The following is a 21,916-nucleotide window of genomic DNA, read 5'->3' on the forward strand; positions in this document are numbered from 1 at the left end:
GGGTGCTCACCCTTTTATTGTCGTTTGATCCTGTAACCCACTTTTCCTTATTTGATTTTAAAAAAAAATTACTGAAATTTAATGTTTCAGATAATCATTATTCTTCTTTGCTCATTGAGTTAATCAAATATTATTCTTCTTTGTCATCTTCTTTCCACACTGGTGCATGTTCATTTCAATTAATTACCAGTATTTGTATGAGATTTCTTGTGAAGATGACAGAAGTTTAAATGTGTATTGTTCTTAATTTTGTTCACCCTTCCTCCAACTCCCACCTCTTGTATTTGTTGGATATATATATATATATATATATGTGGCACTGGCTGATATTATTTTATTTATCGGGAAACAATTGCAAAATGTGTATTTGTTGGAGATATATAATGTTTATTTTATTATTATTATTTTTTTAAAAATTGACGTGATTGGAAAAATAGACACGGTCACATTATTCCAATGGATTAAGACGTGATAAAAAATAGTACTATTTGAAATTGATGGCATTAATGTATGCAACAACTTAAGATTAATCATATTATTCACATTTATTTATCACACTTATTTTATACCGACTAATATTACATGTAGTAAGTGGTTAAAACTTTTTTTTCTTTTTGAATTAGCTAATTTTAGAAACCTTTTAAAACATACAACATTCGCCGGTGTAAAAAGAATATTATAAACTGATGTCAATAATAGCATTAATTATTGACCATCACCCCTTAATTAATGATAGTGGCTATCATTTTTAATATTTTAATATTTGGTCTCCTTATCCTTAACTAATCAACAACTCTAAGGAGCCTTGGACGTATTCAAACTTTGTAATCATATAGTTTCAATTGAAAAATATTTCTTTCTTTCTTTTTTTTTTTTGGTTGAAAATTTTATTTTAAGAAGAAAAATAAAAAATATATTTTTTAATATTTATTTTATGTGAAAATATATTTGAAAACAGTTTCCGAGTAGAATAAAATTCTTTTTCAAATTAACTTTAAGAAAAATAAAAAAAAATAGCATATATATATATATATATTCGTTCTTCATCTACTCCCACGGGCCACCATTGAAGGCATGCCACCCACTTGGTCAACCAAACATAGATAATTACCATTGACAACCCCAAAACATGGGTAGGTGAAAGGAACAGTCTAGAACTCCATTGGGCTCTGTGGTACTTCACTCTCTCCCTTCTCCCTTGCAAACACACCTGATTTCTATAAAACCGACCAAACACACCGGCTCCACTTGATTGAGATTTTTTCACAGCTCTCTTCCTCTTTCTTTGTCAATTCCAGTGGGGTGTTCTGAGGTGAGCTTTGATTCCCTCATTTCCATGTCTTTCACTCTTGATTTTCCTGTCACTTGGGTTTAGATTGTGTTTTATGATCTGGGTTTTGGTTATTTTATCTGATTCATCACAAAGACTGCTCATTTCCTTTTTCTTTTATATCTTTCTTTCCATAATTTTACTGGATTTGCTTTTGATCTTGAAGATCTGCTGTTTGTTTTACATGTAAACCAAATGTTCCTTTCTTATTTCTATCTTCTTCTTCTTCTTTTTTTGGGTCAATATGACTGTTGAGGAAGACAAATTTTAAGGAGTTTTGTAGCTAAGTTTGTGAATTTTTATTTTTGTTTCGGATCGCATCAGTTCTTGCGTTTGTTGAGTTAGATTATGATGCTCTGAGTAACTTTTTATTCTCTTCATTTTCAGTTTGATTTTGCTCGATTTTTATTATATTCTTGGGTTGATTGAGAAGGTCCAGGAAATTAAGAGAAACCATGATGGGTAGTCTTATTTTGACCTGAATTTCAGCTGCATCTGCTTCATCCTCTGTGTCCATGCAAGTTTTGTTGCCTGACAGTTTGGAGTGTGGATAAAGCACCTATATATGATCTGGAATCTTATGTGATATCTTTTATCTACCTACTGGTATTTTGAAAGAAAAAAAAAATGAATATTCACCTCAATTAGGCCATGTAGTTGTATTAGCCAAGTTTAATTTTTTGCTTGGTAATGATTTTCATGACTTGTATATTTATTTCTATCTATCTGCTTATTTTAGTTTTTAGTTCTCTAGATTATTTGACAGCAAGTGGCTTCCTTTTATGGAGATATGCAATATACGTTTTCATAGCTTTGAAAAGATGTAAATTACAATTTATATTGGACCTTCAATTTGTCTTTTCCAAGAAAAGGTTTTCTGTAAAGGAGAAATCAGAAGTTAAGAGTTGGATTATCAATTATTCTCATTTATTGCAGCTTCATTAAGAAATGTTGGAAAAGTATCTTCTTTTTGGCTATCTGAAACATAACTGAAAAAGGGTTTAATATTTCATTTATCTTATTCTAGATTGATTCGTTTATTAGTTGTATTGCTCTTTCCATAGCTTGTCTGTCATTTTTCCTTTATAAGGTTGTCTTTTATATGGTTCTAATAAGCCATTCCTTTTAGATCACATAGAACGATGGTGAAGGCGGTGGCTGTGCTAGGCAACAGTTCAGGTGTCAGTGGGACTATCTACTTTACCCAAGAAGCTGATGGTAACTTGAAAAATCTTGTCTGATCATTCAAGAAATGTAAATGGCTATTTTTCCTATTTAAAATAATAAGCTTTTCTTCAAAATATTCAGGGCCAACTACAGTGACTGGAAATATTTCTGGCCTTCAGCCTGGGCTCCATGGGTTCCATGTCCATGCGCTTGGGGACACAACAAATGGTTGCATGTCAACTGGTATACTCCAAGACTGTAATGTTTGTTTCCTTGTATCTAAAGTATTCAGGGCAAACTAAACCCCACTTTGTTCCAATTAAATTCCCTTTTGTCTTTATTTTTCAATGTATCTGCTTGCAGGACCACATTTCAATCCTGCTGGCAAAGAGCATGGTGCTCCTGAGGATGAGAATCGCCATGCCGGTGATCTGGGAAATGTCACTGTTGGTGATGATGGTATGTGTTGTATTTACCTCTAAGCTTTAAAGTTGTTCTTTGATGACTGTGCAATCATTAGATTTTATTATATTCTATTTTTATATTGGAAAATTGTTTTTGCCATTTTTTTAACGGATAAGAACGCTTGAGATAGGAATAGATTTTTATACTTGTGGGACACTAACACTAAGTATGCTCATCTGATACAGGTACTGCCAGTTTCACAATAATTGACAAGCAGGTTTGCCTCATTTCTTATTTAATTTTAACCTATGTTTTATTTCTTTAGTTCCTTTTACTCATATGTTTCTATATTTGCAGATTCCACTTTCCGGACCACATTCCGTTATTGGAAGGGCTGTTGTTGTCCATGGGGATCCAGATGATCTTGGCAAGGGTAATTTTACCCACTTTTGATACTCTCCTTTTAAGTGGTTCTGTTACAGTTTTGGCTTCTTGATAATCGTTGATGGTTAGAGCCAGCTATCAGTGCCTTAGAATACTCAAAATTAGAGTTCTCATATGTTTTAATAAATTATATTTTCCTTGAGTAAACAAGAAGTACAACTAGCTGCTTTTGCTATTGTTTTGGGTTATTGGTGCCACTTCAAGCTAGAGCTCTAGATGTTTTGCATAAATATTAAGGAATAATGCTACACACACTCCCATTTCCCGACACCCATTTCAACACTCCCTTAGGTGGCTTTTAAAACCACCGTTGGATTAAAATCCAATAAAGATCCATACCAAATCTAATGGTGGTTTTAAAAGCCACTTTAAGGGAGTGGAAATGGGTGTGGGAAAGTAGGGAGTGTCTATAGCATTATTCAATATTAAAACCTGAGATTTTGATATCCTCCGGCAAGTGTATTAAAAGTTGAAATGACAGTGCCACTCAAGTTCTTGATTATACCAAAAATAAGCCCTGTGTTGGAAAGGGATGCTTGTTTCCAAAAGGGAGGTAGTTGATGGTCGCAGCCACTCCTTGATGATCTTATTTGAAACCTCTGATTTATTTTTCTAAGCTAAACCTCAGAATTGTTTTCTAACATCAACATTTGTAATTGAAGTTTTTCCATTTCCCGAGTCCTTTTGACCTTAATCTCCAAAAGTGGCATTGGCTATCTTTTTGGAGCAGTACAAGTGGATTGGCTGTGTATGTATTTCGACCATTAGTTTCTAGCCAACCCTCTCTATATTAGATGAATACTTATGTAAAATTTGTCTGCTTTTGCTGGTTGTAAATAATCTCCTTGTAGACATGCAGTGGGTAATGACTTGCCATGATAGGTCACTGTTTTTTATTTACTTATTTCATCTCTTCTTCTGGCATTTCTTGCCCCATCTAATCCAATTTCATTATTTTTATATTCAGGGGGACATGAACTTAGCAAAAGCACCGGAAATGCTGGAGGCCGAGTAGCTTGTGGTACGTAAATTTGGGGGATTATACCAAAATAAAATCAAAACATATCTTAAACATCCTAGACAACCTATTTGTTATGTAACATTTGCTAGCAATTCCAGCGGCAAATGTGAGAGAGTTTTTATGGAACCACATGGCCGGATAGTTGGTTGTGCAGCCTCAAATTTATTTGGACAGGCTCTCTTAAAATTGTTACCCAAATTACAAGAAATTGCTTGAGATTCTAATCCTGCATAATCTCCAACTGAGTGAAATTTTGTTGTTAATCATTTCTAGTTCTACACCCAGTCAGGGTAGTTGAACCTATATTCTGTTACCCAACAAGTATCAGAATTACCTTCTGTTATGACATTAATATTTATCTCTTTGGTATTTTGTGCAGGCATCATTGGTCTGCAAGGATGAAGTCCTTTACCAAACCCTGTCCGCATGCAGTAGAACACGCATCCTGCCCGTATGCTTGTGAAGGGCTTGTGAGAGAACTCTTCTAAATAAATAACGAACCTTCTATTTTCTATTTGGTCTGTTTTTGTGGTCTTGAGTTGGGTGGTGCTTTGTTTCTACTTGCTGTAGTACTTTCCTTTTGCTAGCAGTAATACATAAAGGTTAAGTTTTCATTCTGCCTAAATAATTATATCAAAATATGACCACAAAATTGGATCTCAGGTGTGAATTGCTAGCAACTCGAGCAGCAAATTGCTAGAATGCAACACTTTCTAAAGGCCAAAGAAGCAACGATTACCATTCATTATTGGGCATCGGGCATCCGCTTGAGGTCCGAAAATTGCATATAAAACTATTCTTTGTTGGGCTCGTTTAGGTGGCTCTAGATTCATTTCTCTAGTCAATTGGGGGAACAAGACAATTGACTAATTGAGTATGGGGGAGGAGTGAAAGGATGTGAAAATGAGCTGTTTTGATGCTTGAGAGTGGGTTGCTCTTATGCATCTCTCAAGTCTACTACGACATGCATGTGAAATTATGGAAAGGTCAAAGAGATGGAAAATACCAAAATAGAGACGTCCAAGGCTGGTTTGTTTTTGACAAAAAAATGTTCTGTTAAAAGCATTTTTCAAAGAAAAAGTAAGTGCATATTTTTCGTTGTTTGTAATTTTGAAAATGGTTTGAAAAATATTTTCTAACGTTCAGCTCGGCTTATATGAAAAAATTGTCAAATATTTATTATATTTTCATATAATTTAAGGAGCCGAGAAAAACAACAAAGATTAGTTGTAGAGGAAGATGTGTGGTATATAAGACTTTTGAGGATGATATTGAAAATTAGTGTAGTTTTTTTATCCATATTGCTTGCTCTAAGTACAACAAGGTCATTGTGGGGCTTACTTGTCCGGACATGTGTTTAGGCAGTTGGAGACTTATTTGTAAACGCAAATCATTTTACACCTTGTGAATGTTGTTTTCTTTGATCAATTAAAAATATTTTCATGTTGATCAATATTTTATATCACGACAAACACTACCCAAAAGGAAAAACTTCTCCAACAAAAAAACAAAAGTTGTGCCAAAATAAAGGGGGCTTAGGAGTCTATTTGGCCTTGCAATTTTGCAGGCCAAAAATATTTTTTTAATGTCTCGTTTTGAAGTTCATTTTCAAATTACAACTTTACCAAATACTTAATTACGCTTTGTGTTTTTAAAAATCACACATTTTGAAATCTATATTTTCTAAAATAGCATGTTTTAAAATTGGCTGTGCAGTATAATATATGGGTTATACCACAAAATTTTGTAATTGAGTAATACTTTGTCTTTCAAATGGAAAATTCTATAATTCAACCAATAGTAGCCATCGAATTCAAGTGATGGGGCATGGTTGATGGAGTCGCATGGTAACCTACAGTGTGGATGCATGGCTACTGAATTTATCTAACAGCCAAGAGTGGTCGCTAAATATACGTGGTCATCACCGCGTAACGTCAAATCTATATGGTGGCTAGCTTTTGAAGAATCAACTAGATTTTTATGTTTGAATTTGGTTTTGAAATCGGTTTCAAAATTAGTTCTAAGTGGCAAACATGTTTTCTGGTTTGTTGTACTCATAGGCAATTTTGAGTGCAAAAAATGGAATATGAGAACAGTTTCAAACAAGCCCAAATTGGGATTTCTTAGGAGCACCGTGAAATTAATTTCTAGTGTAGAAATTTGAAATAAAATATAAAATGAAAGATAATACTGCAAAAGCAAGAAGGGAAAAAGAGGACAAAAGATTTTGGGGGTGATTTATCCTCAGGTGTCTACCTCCGCCATTCCTCATAAGGCTAGACTTTCTCTTATTGACTTTATTGATTTACAATACAATATGTTCTTGTTTATAGGACAAATGTATTGTATAGGTGGGGCAGTTGACAAAAACAGCTAAGTACTTAAAGTAGTGCGGTTAGCAGTTTTAGCCTTTTAGGGTAGGCAAATGCGGTTAATAATCACTAACTGTTTACCCTTATATATACATTATACCAAATTTATTAATTGATTGATCTATTTATAGGAGAAATAGATTAAAGGTAATTAGCTTTCTAAGATTTGATTACAATCAAAATGATAAATATTCTAATACAAAAAAAAAAATCTACCAACCTAATATGAAAGTCATATATTTTAAACATCTAGTAATGGGATATGAATAATTTAAACTCATGCATATGTTTATTGACGGTCTGAAAAATCTAGGACTGTCAATTGCATATATAAGAACTGACCATTTCGTTGAGGGACACAAATTTTTAACAAATCAGCCTCTAAAAATAACGTGTTCTTAAAGCTATTAAAAAAAATATATATGTGAGAAGCATATGTTATTAGGAAAATTCATACAAACTAATTTGTAGAAAATTTCTGGTAGGAATAAATAATTGCTTATTGACTAGTTTCAAATGATTACATTTTTTGGTTTGTAGTTTATATTTGTAGCTTTTGTGTTTTAATAATTCAAAGAAGAAATAGAAAAGCTAAATTAGAATTTATTAAAATAGTTATTTTAGTACCATTTTAAAATTTTAATTAATTACTTTTAATTTTTAATCATATTTCAAGAAAGCAATTCCCCCTGGTAGTGTTTGTCCAGGCATCGCTTCCCCTTCCGGTTTCTTCTCACCGAAATGTCGTCGACGTTGGACAAAGTCTCTGCAGAAGTCGCTGCCGATCTTCAACTCGCAGAGCCCAAGAAACAGAACCTACGCAAAACCTTCAACCTCCTTAAAACTCACGCTGCTGCCGTTGCCAATTTCACCCTTCAATGGCAGGACCTGGAGGACCACTTCCTCTCCATCAGCAATTCAATCCAAGTCAAACTCCAAGAACTCGAAGCCGAAAAGACCAAACTTGCTACAACCCTCCAATCCCAAGCCGGTTTCCAACAAACCCTTTTCTCTCCCGTTCTCCTTTCCCAAGTCAAATCTGAGGAAACCCAGATCAATTCCGATGAAATTCAATTGATTCCGACCCTCCAATCCGAAGCCAAATCCCAAGAGACCCAATTGACTCCAACCCACCAATCCCAAGACAAAGGCAAAGAGACCCAATCCACTTCCAAGCAAGCCCAATTGGCTCCAACCATTGAAATCCAATTCAGTACAGAAACCCAATTGATTCCAACTCTTAAATCCCAAGCAAAATCTAAAGAAACCCAACCTACAATCCTTCAAAGCCAAGCGAAAACTGAAGAATCTGTGCCCGAAAATCCATCTGTTAACGGCATTCCAATATATGATGGGAAGGCATTGTTACTGCACTTGAATGAGCATCATTTGAAAGAACACGAATCAATGCGCGATGATTTATATAATGCGCTTAAGGTTTCAGTGGATTCGGGGAAGCTAGTGCTTGAGGCAATGAAATGGTTTTATTCACTGGAAAAGAAGAAGGGAGATATAGATCCCGAGGTTGCTGCTGTTAGGAGGAGTTGTGTGCTTTTGTTAGAGGAGTTGATGAGAGTGAAACCGGTTATTAAAGCAGAAGTGAGAGAAGAGGCAGTGAACCTAGCCCTCGAGTGTAAGTCAAAGTTGAGCGTGGGGGTGGAGAACTCTTGGAAGATTTTTGGGTTTTTGCTGCTTTTGAGTGCATTTGGGTTAACGGGTGAGTTTCAAAGTGAAGAGGTTTTGGACCTTTTTGTTTGTGTTCTGCAGCGAAAACACGCCCCTGAGTTGTTTCAGGCTCTTGGTTTTGCTGATAAGGCGTCTGGTGAGTTTCAGAAAATTGTTCTTGCCTTTTGAACTTGGCATTTGCATGAATAGATAGTTTTAAGAGTCCTTTTGGTACTTATTATTTGTGTATTTGACATTCTAGTGCTTTTTGGAGTGGTAAATCAGTGGCCTCAGTACTCTTCTTTCCTGTAATTTGGATAGTTGGTTGTTCTATATATTGGGATAATGGGTGAGAGCTTGATTGGTTGGGCTGATTAGTTTCAATGCTTTTATTTGAACATGCATATAATGCTCTGAGAAGTTGATGCTTTTTCCCTTTGACGAGTTCCGTATTTGATCGCATTATGTACCAGCACTGCTAATGATTGGAGTGGCCATGAGACATCCATCCTGTATCATTTGGTGTGCAAGAGTTGTTTAGTATCAATTATTAAAAAGGCATCTTTCATGGCCGGATGGTTTGTAATAGATTATTATTTTTTATTTAGAGACTTCTTATGCACTTTCTTTTATATATTTGTACTTGTGTGCTCCTAAGATCAAATAAGAGCGGAATATTTGTGCAATCATAGTTATTATATGCTTATAGTGATCAACCACTAGAATTATATAATCATATCAGGATGTGATTCACATTTTTCTTACTTCTTGACATAATGTTCTTAATTGACGCCATCAGATTTAGATACAGCAGTCAGTTGCTCAGTGGCTCTCTATACAATATATATATATATATTTTTTTTAATTATTATACTGAATTTTAATTGAATCTGGAACTTTTCCTTTGTTTGGGTATGAGTTTCTGATATGTTGTTATGTATTAAAAAGGAATGTTTCCTGGTTGGAAAGGTCAGTGTACTTATGGACCATAGACTTCGATGCATTCAGATTTGCTAATTCATGTGGGCTCTGGGTAGCCCTTGTGGTTGTGATTGCCTCATGATAATCACTTTAACTATTTTAGGTGTACATCATTTTTAGTATGTGGGTTCTTTTTTCTGAAGAGAGTTTATGGTAACTTTGCCTTCTGTGGTGAATCTTTGTACTGTTAGATGCTTGGGGGGTGGTTCGGCCACCCCCAAGTTCTCTCTCTTCGTTTTTCTTTTCTTCCTCTGCCCTAGCGGTGGCGTGTGTAGGCGCTGCACGCTAGGGTCCAGTGAGTTTGTTATGGAACGTCGCTTATCTATTGAAGCAAAAACCTTCTGCCTTTCGGCAAAGGAAGGGTGTCTTGAGTTTTGATTGGAAGAAAAGAGGAAAGGGTTCGTAAGGGTCATCTTTGTGAGCCAACCATGTGCTTCCTAGTTGGTGGATACGGTGGTGGCAGTGAGTCATTTACCGGTGAAGGCTGACATCGCCAAGTCCTATCGTGAGGGTGGTGAGAAGGCTTTGATGGTTCATGAGAGGGAGAAAAAGGCAGGAAGGTTCCTGGAGGTGGCCGTCTTTGCAGAGGGTGGTCGTAAAGGAGTCATATGGCTCCCAAAGGGCCGTGGTGGGCGGGGATGATGTCGGTTTGCAAGTGAGTTGCGGCGGATGTTGACACCTCCTGAAGGAAAGGCTGGGTCTTTGGCCTCTGACATGCCGGGGAAGCAAACCAAGCTCGTTTTGGGAGATGGAAGCCCTCCTGGACACTCTTTTGTGGAGGTACTAAGATCAGCGCCTCGCTCTGAGGTGCAATCAATTGGATTGAAATGTCAGTCTTTGCATATCTTTGATTTGCTTTCGGTGCCGGCATACCTTGAGCCGGGGTATGACGGAAATGAGCCACACTCAGCGGTGGACTGTTCTGAGCTGGAGAAGCCGGAATCTAGGGCTCAACAGGTTCTGCCGAAGAAGAAGAGAGCTCCAATCTCACCTTTGGCGACTTGTCCTTTGCTAGCAGTGGACTCCGTGAAGATGACGAATGGCATTTCTGTCACTAAATGGGTTAAGCAGCAGTTAGGGTTTTTCCATGTTGAGTTGGGTTGGGTTTTTGCCGGGCTGCTTGAAGGCCTTTTAGGTGGGCTGGTTGTTATACCTAAAAGGAAAAAGAATTGGGCCTTTTCAAAATTTCTGAAAGGCCTTGAGGGCTTCGAGCCTGGGTCCTCTCGCAAGCCCAAACTTACCGAGGGTCATAAGGGTGCCCAAGCTTGCCGGCACAAGGGCTTCAAGCAAGCCCTCAAGTTTATGCCGAAGCCTCTTTCCATTTCTTCCAGGTGCGGGGCCGTCTGGCCGAAGGTTGTTTTGATCCCGGCGGCTTCGCCCAAGGTGGCCGCTTGTTTGGAGGCTGAGGTCCGCCCGGGCCCTACTGTGTCCAAGTTCGATGAGTTTACTGTGTCTCCTGCAGGCGAGGTGTTGGAACCAGGTTCGCGAGGTGTTGGGGATTCGTAATCGGAGGTGTCTAAGGTGGTTCCAAAGTCTCCTGCAGTGGCGCCGGAGCCTGTTTCGCCGATTGTAGTTGCCTCCGTTGGCCTCTCTGATGTACCCAGAGACAATTTCGCCCTTGCGACAGTGGGTCCGATGAGTCCTCAGAGCTTGGTGAGTGTGGGTCTGGCGAGTCCTGTGGTGGTTTCTGTTTCTCTGGCAGTGGAGGAAGCTCCTTCTAAGACTAATTGAAAATCTTCTACGGCGAAAGGGTTGCTCCGGCAAGGGTTTCTTGGGTCGAGAAATGTTTCCCCTTCGCCAGCCTTGGGTGCTGAGGAGGATTCTTATATTGTTTCGAAGTTGGGTCCTCCGACTGCAGGGTCACAGGCCAGTACGGCCGCCCACCCCTCTAAGGCGGTTGAGCTGGGTATGAGAATTCGCCTCTCTTAGCCTAGAATGACGGACAATGGTGCACCTATATATTCTTCTATCTCCAAGTCTCAGTTGGGGTATTCGTGGAGAGTGAAGAATAAGATAGGTAAGCAGCTAAACAAGAACAAGAAGTTGTTGGCCGAGGTTGTGGCTGAGACTTCGGTGGTGGGGGTGGAGGGTTATTCCGAGGAGGTGCTCGACGCAATGGATCTCGCTCCCACTTTGGGATATACTTTTGGAGGTGATGAGAAAAGACTTTTGAATATTTTTTCAGACATTGAAGAGAATCGGAACCGTGAAGAGGGGGTCTCAGTTTCAAATTCTAGAGGGAAGAGGGAACTAAAAAATTTGAAATGCTCCATTAATTTTAAGGCTAAAGGTTGTGGCTCTAGTAGGGTCAAAGGCAGGGTGATTTAGATGGTTTGGGGTGGGTTTCTCGGGCTTTTTGGGATGGGTTTCTTTGGGGTTCTAGGGTCTGTATATGGGATTTTTTTGGGTTCGCGGGTTTTACCTTTGTATACTCTCTGTATACTTAGAGGTGCATTGTACTTTTTTTGATATATACAACATTACTTATCAAAAAAAAAAAAAAAAAAGGATTTTAGCTTCTTAGTTTTCTTTCCCTGCTGCTAGTGTGGTCACTTCTTGCTGCCTGTATCACTTTGCCCCTGGTCTTTAATTAAATATTCATGAAGTATGCTGATTTTCTTGGTTTCATATTTCCTACGTCCTTTTCCGAACTCTGATGGAGGGCATGCAATTCTGTTTTATGTGTCCAGATTTTATCCAAAAGCTAATTTCACAGGATAAGCGACTTGATGCTATCAGATTTATTTATGCATACGAAATGGTTGACAAGTTCCCTCCAGTACCCCTGCTTAAAGCCCATTTGAAGCTTGCCAAGAAGATTGCGATGAGTTGCAAGGGAAAAAACTCTATCAAAGCACAGGTGTTTTTGCCCTTCTTTTTCTTTTTCACAAACACCCTGATAAATGGAATCAAATTGCTGTTTCCTTAATACTATATTCATTAAACTCCTTACAGGATGAGGCCACAAACAAAGAAATAGCTGCTATAAGAGCTGTAATAAAATGCATTGATAATTACCAGCTTGGTTCCCAACTCTCTCCTGAGAACCTTAGAAACCTTATCAAGCATCTGACAGAGAAGAGAAAAGAGAGGAAGGCTACTGCAACGGCGTCGGGCCCCAAGGCTCAGGTGCGCCAACAGAGTGCAAATAAACGTACTGCCCCTGACAACAAAGCTCAATTGAATCAGCAGAACAGAAATAAGCGTCCTCGGAGTGATGCAGCGTTCAAACCAGCCGGCTTTTATGCAGGTCAAAGTGCCGAACTTTTAAACCCATCTGCCGGAACGTCAGCAGCAGCTGCTATGCCTAATGTTTCTTTTGGCCACTCTAGGCAACCAACTCATCATCAACCAGAAAGCTCATTCACTGGTCAACATGCTCGATACTTAACCCCGTCTGCTGGACAATATAGTTTTGCACGTTACTCTCCAGATCCGCCACATCCGAGCTTACCGGCTGGACGGTATGGTTTGCTGCATTCCAGGAGCTTGACTGGTGGACCTTTTGGATTGATGAGCCCCACTCGTACTGGACAGTACGGAATGGCGGACTCTATCCCCAGCACTGCTCGCATGAGCTCATCAGCTGGGCATTATGGATCAAGTATTGCTGCAAATGGGAGCACTGGACGGATTGGATCAGCTGGAACCCTTGCAGCCATGGGCTATGCTCCTAATTCAAGTCCGGACAGACCCGTTCCTTATTATCCGGGGCATCCACCTAGACCCCATAGTCAGTATGATCGGTCTGTATGGCTATGATGCCCTGCCAACCATTATTTATCATCTTTAGATATTACTCTTGAGGGCTTCTTTTCTTGCTCCCTGCTTCTGTCTTATCCTCCTCATTGAAACTTAACTTGTCTTAAGTAGACATTCTTGTGTACGGCTTGCAGGTAGAAAGAAAGATCCTCCTGGTTTACACGATCTGAATGTCTTGGTGATTGCTAATATTATTCTTGATGTTTTAGTAATCCTTCCCATAATTCTCATGATAATTTTGTCATGTTTCCAAGAGGATAAAGAAACGGAAGAAAAAAAAAAAATAGGATCTTTCGTTTATAACAAAGACTGATCTAAGAGTTAATTAATATTACTGCATTAGCATTGTAAAATAGTTGTGAAATAAATATTATAGTATAATAAAATAGTCAATTATTTATTTAATTGTTAAATTTTTATAGCTCAATGATGTAATTGTTTATTCCAAATTCCTATTCCTGCTAGATGCTTATTTGTCAATGTGGGATCATGCAATTTTTCATGCTCCAAATTATTGAAAAGATTTCGTCAGCAGTAAACCAAATATATTTAGGAATGTATGTAACTTTAGATGGAAAACATAACAAGAACAGGAAGTGTTTCTTCAGCCTTATGATCTCTTTTGCAAGAGCTGTAAATGAATCTTTTAAAGAGTAATGATATAAAGATGATTAAAGTTCTTCCAAATGTAATGTGACTTTAAAATTACCATTAAATTTTAAATTATTATTAAATTTTAATCTATTGATAATTTTAAAAGCCATCTACGTGTTCTTTCTGTACCAACAAAGGCACGCACAGCACAAGAAACAGCCTGCAGACATGGCAGCAAGGAAGCTCTACCAAAATTTACAGAACACTATTAAAGGAGGCAGACGTTACATTAAATCAAATCCTAAGATCATCTTGTCACAAAAATCATTAAGATGTAAATGAGTGCGACGGAGAAAGAAAAAAAAAAAAAAAACTGTAAGCCCCTTCCAATGCTCGGGCCTTGGTGTAAACGCAATCACCTATACATAATAATATATAGCCATTTCAAAATCTTATGGTACACAGCCTTCACACTAGCTAAAGTACAAGAACTATTTCACAAGCTGGTTCAAAAGCATGTGGTGATGGATTCTCCAGAAGGTGCATTCAATTTAGAATACATTTTACATCTTTGCTTGGCCTTCTTCTCACTGCCCTTGAAGGAAACTCCGTTCAGTTGGTGATCCAGGAACATACGGAACAAAACCCCGGCCACCAAATACTGGACGCATGAAGGCATCATCAAACTTACGCCAGTAACGATGAACAGTATGCGTAGGAGTGGCCAGGAGTGCCCGTAAGCTGCCTGGCCGGGGAATGTTAGTGTCACCAAGGTCAGCCTCCGAGTCCTGCCCCTCTCCAAGAAGTGGCGCATTGACTGATTTTGGAGTCGATGAATCTGACAGTGTCATGCTGCTTGTGTGTTTTGTATGAGGCAGCAAGAACCTTATAAGAGGTTTAGTCATCAAACCAAACACCTGACCAGAATCATACACGGAGGGTGATTACCATCATCAAGACCATTGACATTTTACATGTACAATTCTTTCAGAAAATTTAACTAAAATCTCTCTTACATAAAAGGAAACCTTGATCTGATTTACATAACTGCTACATAAACTCATGGGAAGTGCCTTTGGTTATCTTATTCCCCTAAGAAGCACCATATCTTTTAAGGAAAACAACTTAGATATAGAAGAAGCAGCCTCTGCCACAACTTTGAGCTAAATGGAACAATTATATTCTTGGTAGACGGGGATGGTTAATAATATTAACAGCAACAACCTAAATAGAAAGCATTATATTCCTTTAACACCTCTTTTCATTATAGTCCTAGCAGCTATTCCCAGAAAACTAAAACCCTTGGGATATCAAGAGGCCAAATCAGGCTATTTTAACATGACTTCATAAAGATATGATACATAAATAAGTATGAACCTCAATGGGGAGCCATATGAGCAGTTTAAAAATCAGAGAAGCAGAAAGAATGGCAAGAAAATATTTATTGTTAGAGAACCCGTTAAATCCTGTCAAAACAATTTCTCAAATCACGAAATAGGCAGGAGATGTCTCACCACTGTGCTGAAAAGAACAACAGTTGTGGTGCTGGTGATCATGATTGCATTTGCTCGCAATTGAGTATGCCCTGCCCTTGTGAACTGCATTTAAAAATTATAAGTTTTACTGAATAATCTCATCTCCTCAAACATCTCTCTCTCTCTCTCTCTCTCTCTCTCACACACACACAGGCAGAAAAACTCTATGCTCTACAAAATTAATTTCCTGCAGGTTATTTCTTCTCTGCTACGGCTTTAAATTCATAGGTCTTTTTTTCTTAATAAGTAAAATTCATAGGTCTTTAGCCCCGAATAAAATAGAATGTCCACATTTTACCTGATTATAAGCGAGTGCCATAGACACAGCACCTCTCATGAGACCAGCCCACCATATTATCACCTACAATAAGAAAGATGCTGGCATGATTTGGTAGATCAATAAAGTGGGACAGAGAAAAGAATTATGCTGTTACAGAAACAGAATCCATACTTGCTGCCTGAAGCTGATTTTCTCGTTTGGAGATTTTTTAACTAAGTTGATTAAAAATGATAGGGGGAAAACAAAAGCTGCTCTCCCAGCCATAATCAGAGCTAGCAATATTGAACTCACTGCAATGGATGTTCCGGGGCTGCAAAAAGGAAAATCAAACATGGGATGTAAAAGCGACAAATAATGTTTCAGTAAGGCAGCGATACCATACTTTGCCTTAAAAGTACATAGAAGTACCTAATAGCTATAAGGTTCAAGACGTCAAGAACTCCGAACTACAAGGACTAGCTAGTCTAGTCATCTGCTAGTATGCGGTAATACCTGTTACTGGCAAATCTCCACTTTTCAATGTCCAAGGCATCCATTCCAACATAAAGGAAGATAAAAATCTCAGCAACAAATGAGAGAGTTGCAAAAGAATGCCTGCAATAATTGGTAGACAAAACTAAAGCATTAGGACTATGTTCTACATATGACAATTGGGTTCAAATAGCTTGAACAACTTCTAAGACGCACTTGGTAGTGATTCTTGAACTCTCTGTTACGTTGTGCCAGGTGTAATGGGACATCACAATCCCACAAAAGAATACAGTGAGAATGCCACTCAAATAGAACAACTGCAGAACAGATCAAATAAACTGGCATCTTAGTTGTATGATTAATAATTAGCAAAACATCAAATCAACATAAAACACTTGAAGCTTAGAACAATAAAAAACAGGTGCCATAGAGCTATTAGAAGTCTTACTTCAGCCAGCATATATGAAAGGTATGCCATGAGGATCATAAGAGCAACTTCACGATCTGTAGAGTGCCTGAATTATGTCAGAAATTATATTATTAGAGTCTATTTTTTTTTAATAAGTATTGGAGTCTATTTTCAGTACATGATTTTAAGATACTCCTTCCTACAAGGTTTGATGATCTTTTTAGAGCCCAAATTAGGAGCCAATCTTATAGATTAGGTATCACAAGTAGTCTTTGCCAAGAAACAGTTCTCCATTATCTCTAATTTTATTTATGATTAACTCAACCACTCATCCAACTGATACAGACAAAAGAAAGCACCTTGATAGTCAGACCAGTTCACTTCAACAAAGAAAAATCAACTGTATGATATAAAGACCAAACAAGGTATCATCTTATTATGAGCCTTGTCCATTTTCAATACTGATATAATAGTTAATGGAATACTATTATTCAAATAGCAATAAAAGCAGCATTATTTGATCTTTCCAATTCTGACAATATACCTGCCAAAATAAAGCTTTTTGATGATGTAAGCACTAAACAGCCCAGTCTGCAGGAGGAAAGAGATGGTCATACCACAGTGGAATAGCACATTTAACATAACACACTTATGCAATGACACAAACAAATATGTGTGTGTGTGTGTGTGTGTGTGTGTGTGTGAGAGAGAGAGAGAGAGAGAGAGAGACTTACTAGCACCCCTAGCATTGTGCTTGTGATAAACAAATAAAAAAAGTTGCCAGTAAAATGCAAAGCAATTCTGGGATCGATATGATTGAGGTCAAAGCTCTGGATTGCATTGAAAAGCACCACCGATGTGGCATCATTTACAACACCCTCCCCAAAAACAAGACTATAGAGTAAAGGTGTCTCATCCTGATTAAGCACCTGCACCATTACATTGAGAGAAGTTCAGTTTTGAAGCATTGGTACCTTAACTGTTAGAATACACTGCCAAAATGCTGATATCTGTCATACCTGCAATGTGCATACAGAATCCGTTGCAGCAAATATTGCACCAATTGCTGAAATAGTAGATGAATACAGTGAGAACCAAACAGCAAATAGATTTACTAGAAATAGGAAGGAATAACAAAGGCGCGTACCAAGATAATCCCCTATATCCAGCGAACCAATATCCATTTTTTTGAAGAACTGAATAACACCTGAGTCAACCATAGAATTTTACAATCACAATAAGATACTAAATTAAAATCCAATCACTCAAATTATTTTTTCCTTGTCTTTGCTGGGGAAAACATACATTAATCCATTTCAAACATGTAAGTCGTACAAGCATGGTGAAGCCAAGAAAATTTTAATGAAAAAGACTCATGCATATTACTTTGCCAAGACCTAAGCCATTTTACCCTAAGTAGCCAACTTAGACGAAGTTGACCCTTGAGTATGTGTATATCACATCTTTTTCCATCACAAGATGAATAAGTAATACGGTGCCTTCAAAAACCATCTCTGAATATAAAGATAAAATGCCAATGCAATTCAACCACACAGATTGCGGAAATAAACTGATAGATATGAGCATTATCACTTCTTCACAAAGTGTAATTGACAATACATATTATTTTATAAGTAATTAAATCTCATTATAAGGAGCAGAGGAGTGCAACCCTAATATGCAAAAAGTATACAAGAGAGACTCCTAAAAAGGGAGAAAAAGAAGAACAAAAATCGAAAAATTCAAAACACAAAAAGAAGAGACAAATGTGGACTATTGTATGCTGTTGTCCACGTATAGAGGGATTTAATCATAATGTTCTTTAGCTCGACCACCAAATCAACAGAAAAAAAGGTGCAGCTTAACATATTTCGCATGATGGTTTTTCATGCCTTTGTACAACTCAAAACAAACTTATGCATAATTAAAACAACAGCAAAGTCACCAGATTTACCTAATGATATGATGGTGCAGGAGATTAATGTACCAACAGCACCAAACAACACAATAGTAATAAAGTTAACAAAAAACTGCTTCTTTTTCACCTGAAACCTGGCGCAGATAATAGAAATTAAGATCAAATATCAAAAGACTGGGAGAAGAATAATATAAAAAATCCATCATTAACATGAAGTTAACAGAAGTAAAGTAAATATGTAAATTTCATTCATAAAAGGAATTTACATGACACTCAGCTCAATCAAAACATGACTGTGAACTACCTTGTTACAACCATGCTTTATTTTCTTATCTTGCTGAGTCAACAGATTGATTGTTTTAGTAGCTTCACTCATCAGATAATAACAAAAGGAGAAAGGAGGTGCAATTTGTGTTTAGCATTCCAGAAACCATGAGATTGGTAAAATTAACTTCTTACAATGAAGCAAAAAATAATCAATGGATTCTCCACTCTTCTTACACGTGTAACATCAGTCCGTTACTATAACATGCCTTTTTCTTAGATTATCCAATGTCAAAATTATCCCTAACAGTGTTGACCAAACAAAAAAAAGCCAGTCTTGAAGGTGCGTTGCTTCTCCAAGTGCTCTTTTAGGGGAAAGAATGGCCAACGAGGGAACTAGGCGCATGATAAAAAGATCTGAACTTGAAAGTATGCCTTTTGGAAGGGGTCCAATCTATCCTTATCTCCTCGTCTCAGCCCGATAGAGTACAAGAGGCTGAGGAATGAAGTAACCATCTCCATCTCCTACTCATGCACGGATTTTATGAAGATAGCATTCAATTGACAAGTGTCATTTGAAAACTGCATATGGTCTTCCACCGAGGCCTAAGATCAAGCAATGCTAAACAACACTGGGAAGGAAAGCTTCCTTCAGTGTCTTATCTCCAATCTACCTTCATGCCAAAACCAAATTCTAGACCTGTCTCCCACCTAAAATCTCACAAATCTAGAGAAATTCCTCAACTCCCTCCAAATGTTTTCCCACACGCTGACCCCGTAACACCCTTGCACCGCATTAGAGCAACCACCCACCCCACAAGCTCTTGTAATTAGCTTCCACCACCACTCTCCACAAAGTCTCCATCTTTGTAGTGTAATGCCAAAGTCATTTCTCCAAGAGGGCTCGGTTGAACAAATTAGATTCCTAACCCCCAAATCTCTTGAAGAATACGGAAGAACAATCTTGGACCAACTATCTAGATGGAATTTAAACTCGTCACAGACTCCTCCCCACAAGAAATCCTTCTTCATTTTCTCGATACAGTTAGCAACTCCAATTGAGATGGGGAAAAGGGACAGAAAATAAGTAGGTAAATTGGAGAGAGTGATTTTAATCAAAATGATCCTACCATCCTTTGCAAGATAAGGCCTCTTCCAACCTACCAAATGGCGTTCCATCTTTTCAATAATGTCATTCCAAATAGATTTTGCCTTAAATGGATCCCCCAAAGGAAGACCCAAATACTTCATAGGCAAAAAGGACACCCTACAATCAAGGATACTAGCCACTAGCCAGGCCTTCAACATCATCCATACACCGGGCAGGGGGCTAACTATGGTTTAGCCAGGTTTATTTTCTACCCTAAAACAGCTTCAAAATATAAGACAAGACACTGCAAAGTACAGTTAATTTCTAAAATAACTTTTAAGTATCAAAATATATCCAATATTTCTGGCATCCATACATTCTGATTCTGGTTTCAGATATTTTACATCAAATATTTCTGTGATTTCTTGATATCATAAGCTACTCCCAAAAAAACCCCGGGCATTGCAGTCCCTTCAACCATCTACACAGCATATTCCTCAAATAGAACATATTCCTATTGTGAAATTCAACTGACATCGTCCATGATCTTATCTGTGCTTATACTTATAGTACATTTTGCACCTCTACTATATTTTGCAAAATCAAATTTGACATGTCAAATTAAGAGAACCTAATTTGCAAACTAAGGCAGCAATAATGCTAAAACACGTTTTTGATTCCCCAAAAGATAGGCAAGTTTGAAGATAGTTTGAGTTATTTTAGAGAAACACATGGCAATAGAAAATGACATAATTAGCAATATAAGCCACCTACCGCAATGTCAAGGCAACCATCAAAAGCATAGAGAAGCAAACACTAACGAACAATTGTTGCATATCAAAAGGCAAATAACTCAAAATAAATGTCAGAAATCAGTATAGAACAACAAATTGCTATATTTTCTAAACAACAAGACTAATGAGACTACAAATTTACCCCGCATTAAATATTATCGGCGGCAGAAGGTATATAAAGAAGAGATCTTCACTAAAAACTAAAAGATGCGAGCTTTTTCCCCCACTGAACAGCAAAATAATAACCCCAGTACACACACCCTGCAACCAACCCACATAAAATAAATGAAAATTAGCCACTTTCATTTTAACAAATCAAGATAACTACCTATACTGATGACTTAACGAACATAAGAACTCAAATAAATGGGTAAGAGTGAAACTCACAATCGAAAGGGCAGTGATCGACTCGTTCACCCATCGGTTCTCCTCAAGAAGATGGCCGATCACAATACAAGCACAAAGGAGGGCCACAAAGAGGTTCATGGAAACCACGGAGGCATGATCAGAAGTGGATAGCGTTTGCAACCTTGACAGGATAGAACTCAATTCGATAGCCATTGTTTCCACCTCCTCGCAATGTAACCAGACTATGATAGTAAATTTAGAAGATCAAGATTTCCTTTAGACGAAGAATACACAAAGAATCTATGTCTCCGAACTGTCCATCTCATAAAGATCTTTGCATCTCAACAGCCAAACCAACTCTGCATTAGGTAAACCAGCAGAACAATTAAATACAACATGCTTTTCATAACATTCTTTTTCCGTTTTTAGAAGCAGTAAAAAAACAAATCACAAAAACAAGGACGCGAAAAGAAAAGGTACATAAATACAAGAAACAAGTTTTGAGAACCAAAACAGATCATAAAGCAGAAGGAGATGAAGCTTTCGTTTTAGCCCAAAGAAACGAAAATCACGACAACGTTTGGTTGCTGAGAAAAAAAAAAAAAAGCGATTTATCTTATTCGAAATTTTGTTTCGTTTGTTTTTCTTTTCTTCTATCAGAAATCTAACGGGGAAGTTGTTTCCGAGGCTCAGAAACATAAAAAAGGCTCACCAAAGCGCTGCGTGGCAACATGCAGAGAAAACGCATTTCACGCACGAAGTTTGCGAATTGGAGCATCAAACACCAAAAGGCAGACAGAGAATTCGAAGAACAGAGAGAGAGAGAGAGAGAGGTAGCAATCAATCTCTGGTTCGAATCCCTCGCGCAATGCAAGATCCACAGCTCCGTAATTCTCGCAAAATCCACCAATTTTCAGGATAGCAACAATCTCAGGTACGCTATTTTTTCCTCAGAGACAGCGAGAGAGGCTTAGAAAACAAGCGAAATAATAAGAAAATTTCACAAAGCTGGATTTTAGAGAGAGAGAAAAGGATGGAAGCCTCTGGAAAGAGAGAGAGAGACGTG

General features: G+C 37.8%; 3 protein-coding genes across 5 annotated transcripts; 2 read left to right on the plus strand and 1 right to left on the minus strand.

The window, feature by feature from the left end:
- Positions 1 to 1,121: 1,121 nt before the first annotated feature.
- On the plus strand, positions 1,122 to 4,979 carry LOC132171568 (superoxide dismutase [Cu-Zn]). 2 transcript variants are annotated; one of them, XM_059582927.1, is made up of 8 exons: positions 1,122 to 1,312; positions 2,469 to 2,548; positions 2,639 to 2,740; positions 2,861 to 2,956; positions 3,148 to 3,179; positions 3,260 to 3,335; positions 4,314 to 4,367; positions 4,747 to 4,979. In XM_059582927.1, the coding sequence occupies exons 2-8, from the start codon at positions 2,473 to 2,475 to the stop codon at positions 4,767 to 4,769; spliced, it is 459 nt and encodes a 152-aa protein (XP_059438910.1). In that variant the 5' UTR covers positions 1,122 to 1,312; positions 2,469 to 2,472; the 3' UTR covers positions 4,770 to 4,979. The 2 variants fall into 2 exon arrangements, with proteins under 2 accessions (XP_059438910.1, XP_059438909.1); XM_059582926.1 differs by having other exon boundaries at positions 1,125 to 1,312; positions 2,460 to 2,548.
- Positions 4,980 to 7,434: 2,455 nt separating this feature from the next.
- Positions 7,435 to 13,309, plus strand: LOC132172256 (FRIGIDA-like protein 1). Its single transcript, XM_059583728.1, has 3 exons — positions 7,435 to 8,561; positions 12,076 to 12,245; positions 12,341 to 13,309. The coding sequence occupies exons 1-3, from the start codon at positions 7,481 to 7,483 to the stop codon at positions 13,145 to 13,147; spliced, it is 2,058 nt and encodes a 685-aa protein (XP_059439711.1). The 5' UTR covers positions 7,435 to 7,480; the 3' UTR covers positions 13,148 to 13,309.
- A 700-nt stretch (positions 13,310 to 14,009) lies between these two features.
- On the minus strand, positions 14,010 to 21,916 carry LOC132172934 (sodium/hydrogen exchanger 2-like). 2 transcript variants are annotated; one of them, XM_059584497.1, is made up of 15 exons: positions 21,563 to 21,916; positions 20,890 to 21,209; positions 20,645 to 20,763; positions 18,391 to 18,488; positions 17,584 to 17,643; positions 17,456 to 17,502; positions 17,171 to 17,365; positions 16,981 to 17,027; positions 16,476 to 16,542; positions 16,244 to 16,344; positions 16,049 to 16,150; positions 15,728 to 15,866; positions 15,575 to 15,637; positions 15,256 to 15,339; positions 14,010 to 14,658 (listed from the first exon to the last, which is right to left on the minus strand). In XM_059584497.1, the coding sequence occupies exons 2-15, from the start codon at positions 21,061 to 21,063 to the stop codon at positions 14,329 to 14,331; spliced, it is 1,626 nt and encodes a 541-aa protein (XP_059440480.1). In that variant the 5' UTR covers positions 21,064 to 21,209; positions 21,563 to 21,916; the 3' UTR covers positions 14,010 to 14,328. The 2 variants fall into 2 exon arrangements, with proteins under 2 accessions (XP_059440480.1, XP_059440481.1); XM_059584498.1 differs by lacking the exons at positions 18,391 to 18,488; positions 20,890 to 21,209; positions 21,563 to 21,916 and having other exon boundaries at positions 20,645 to 20,733.

The sequence above is a fragment of the Corylus avellana genome, chromosome ca2 (assembly GCF_901000735.1).
Source record: "Corylus avellana chromosome ca2, CavTom2PMs-1.0".
NCBI classification, from domain to species: Eukaryota; Viridiplantae; Streptophyta; class Magnoliopsida; order Fagales; family Betulaceae; genus Corylus; species Corylus avellana.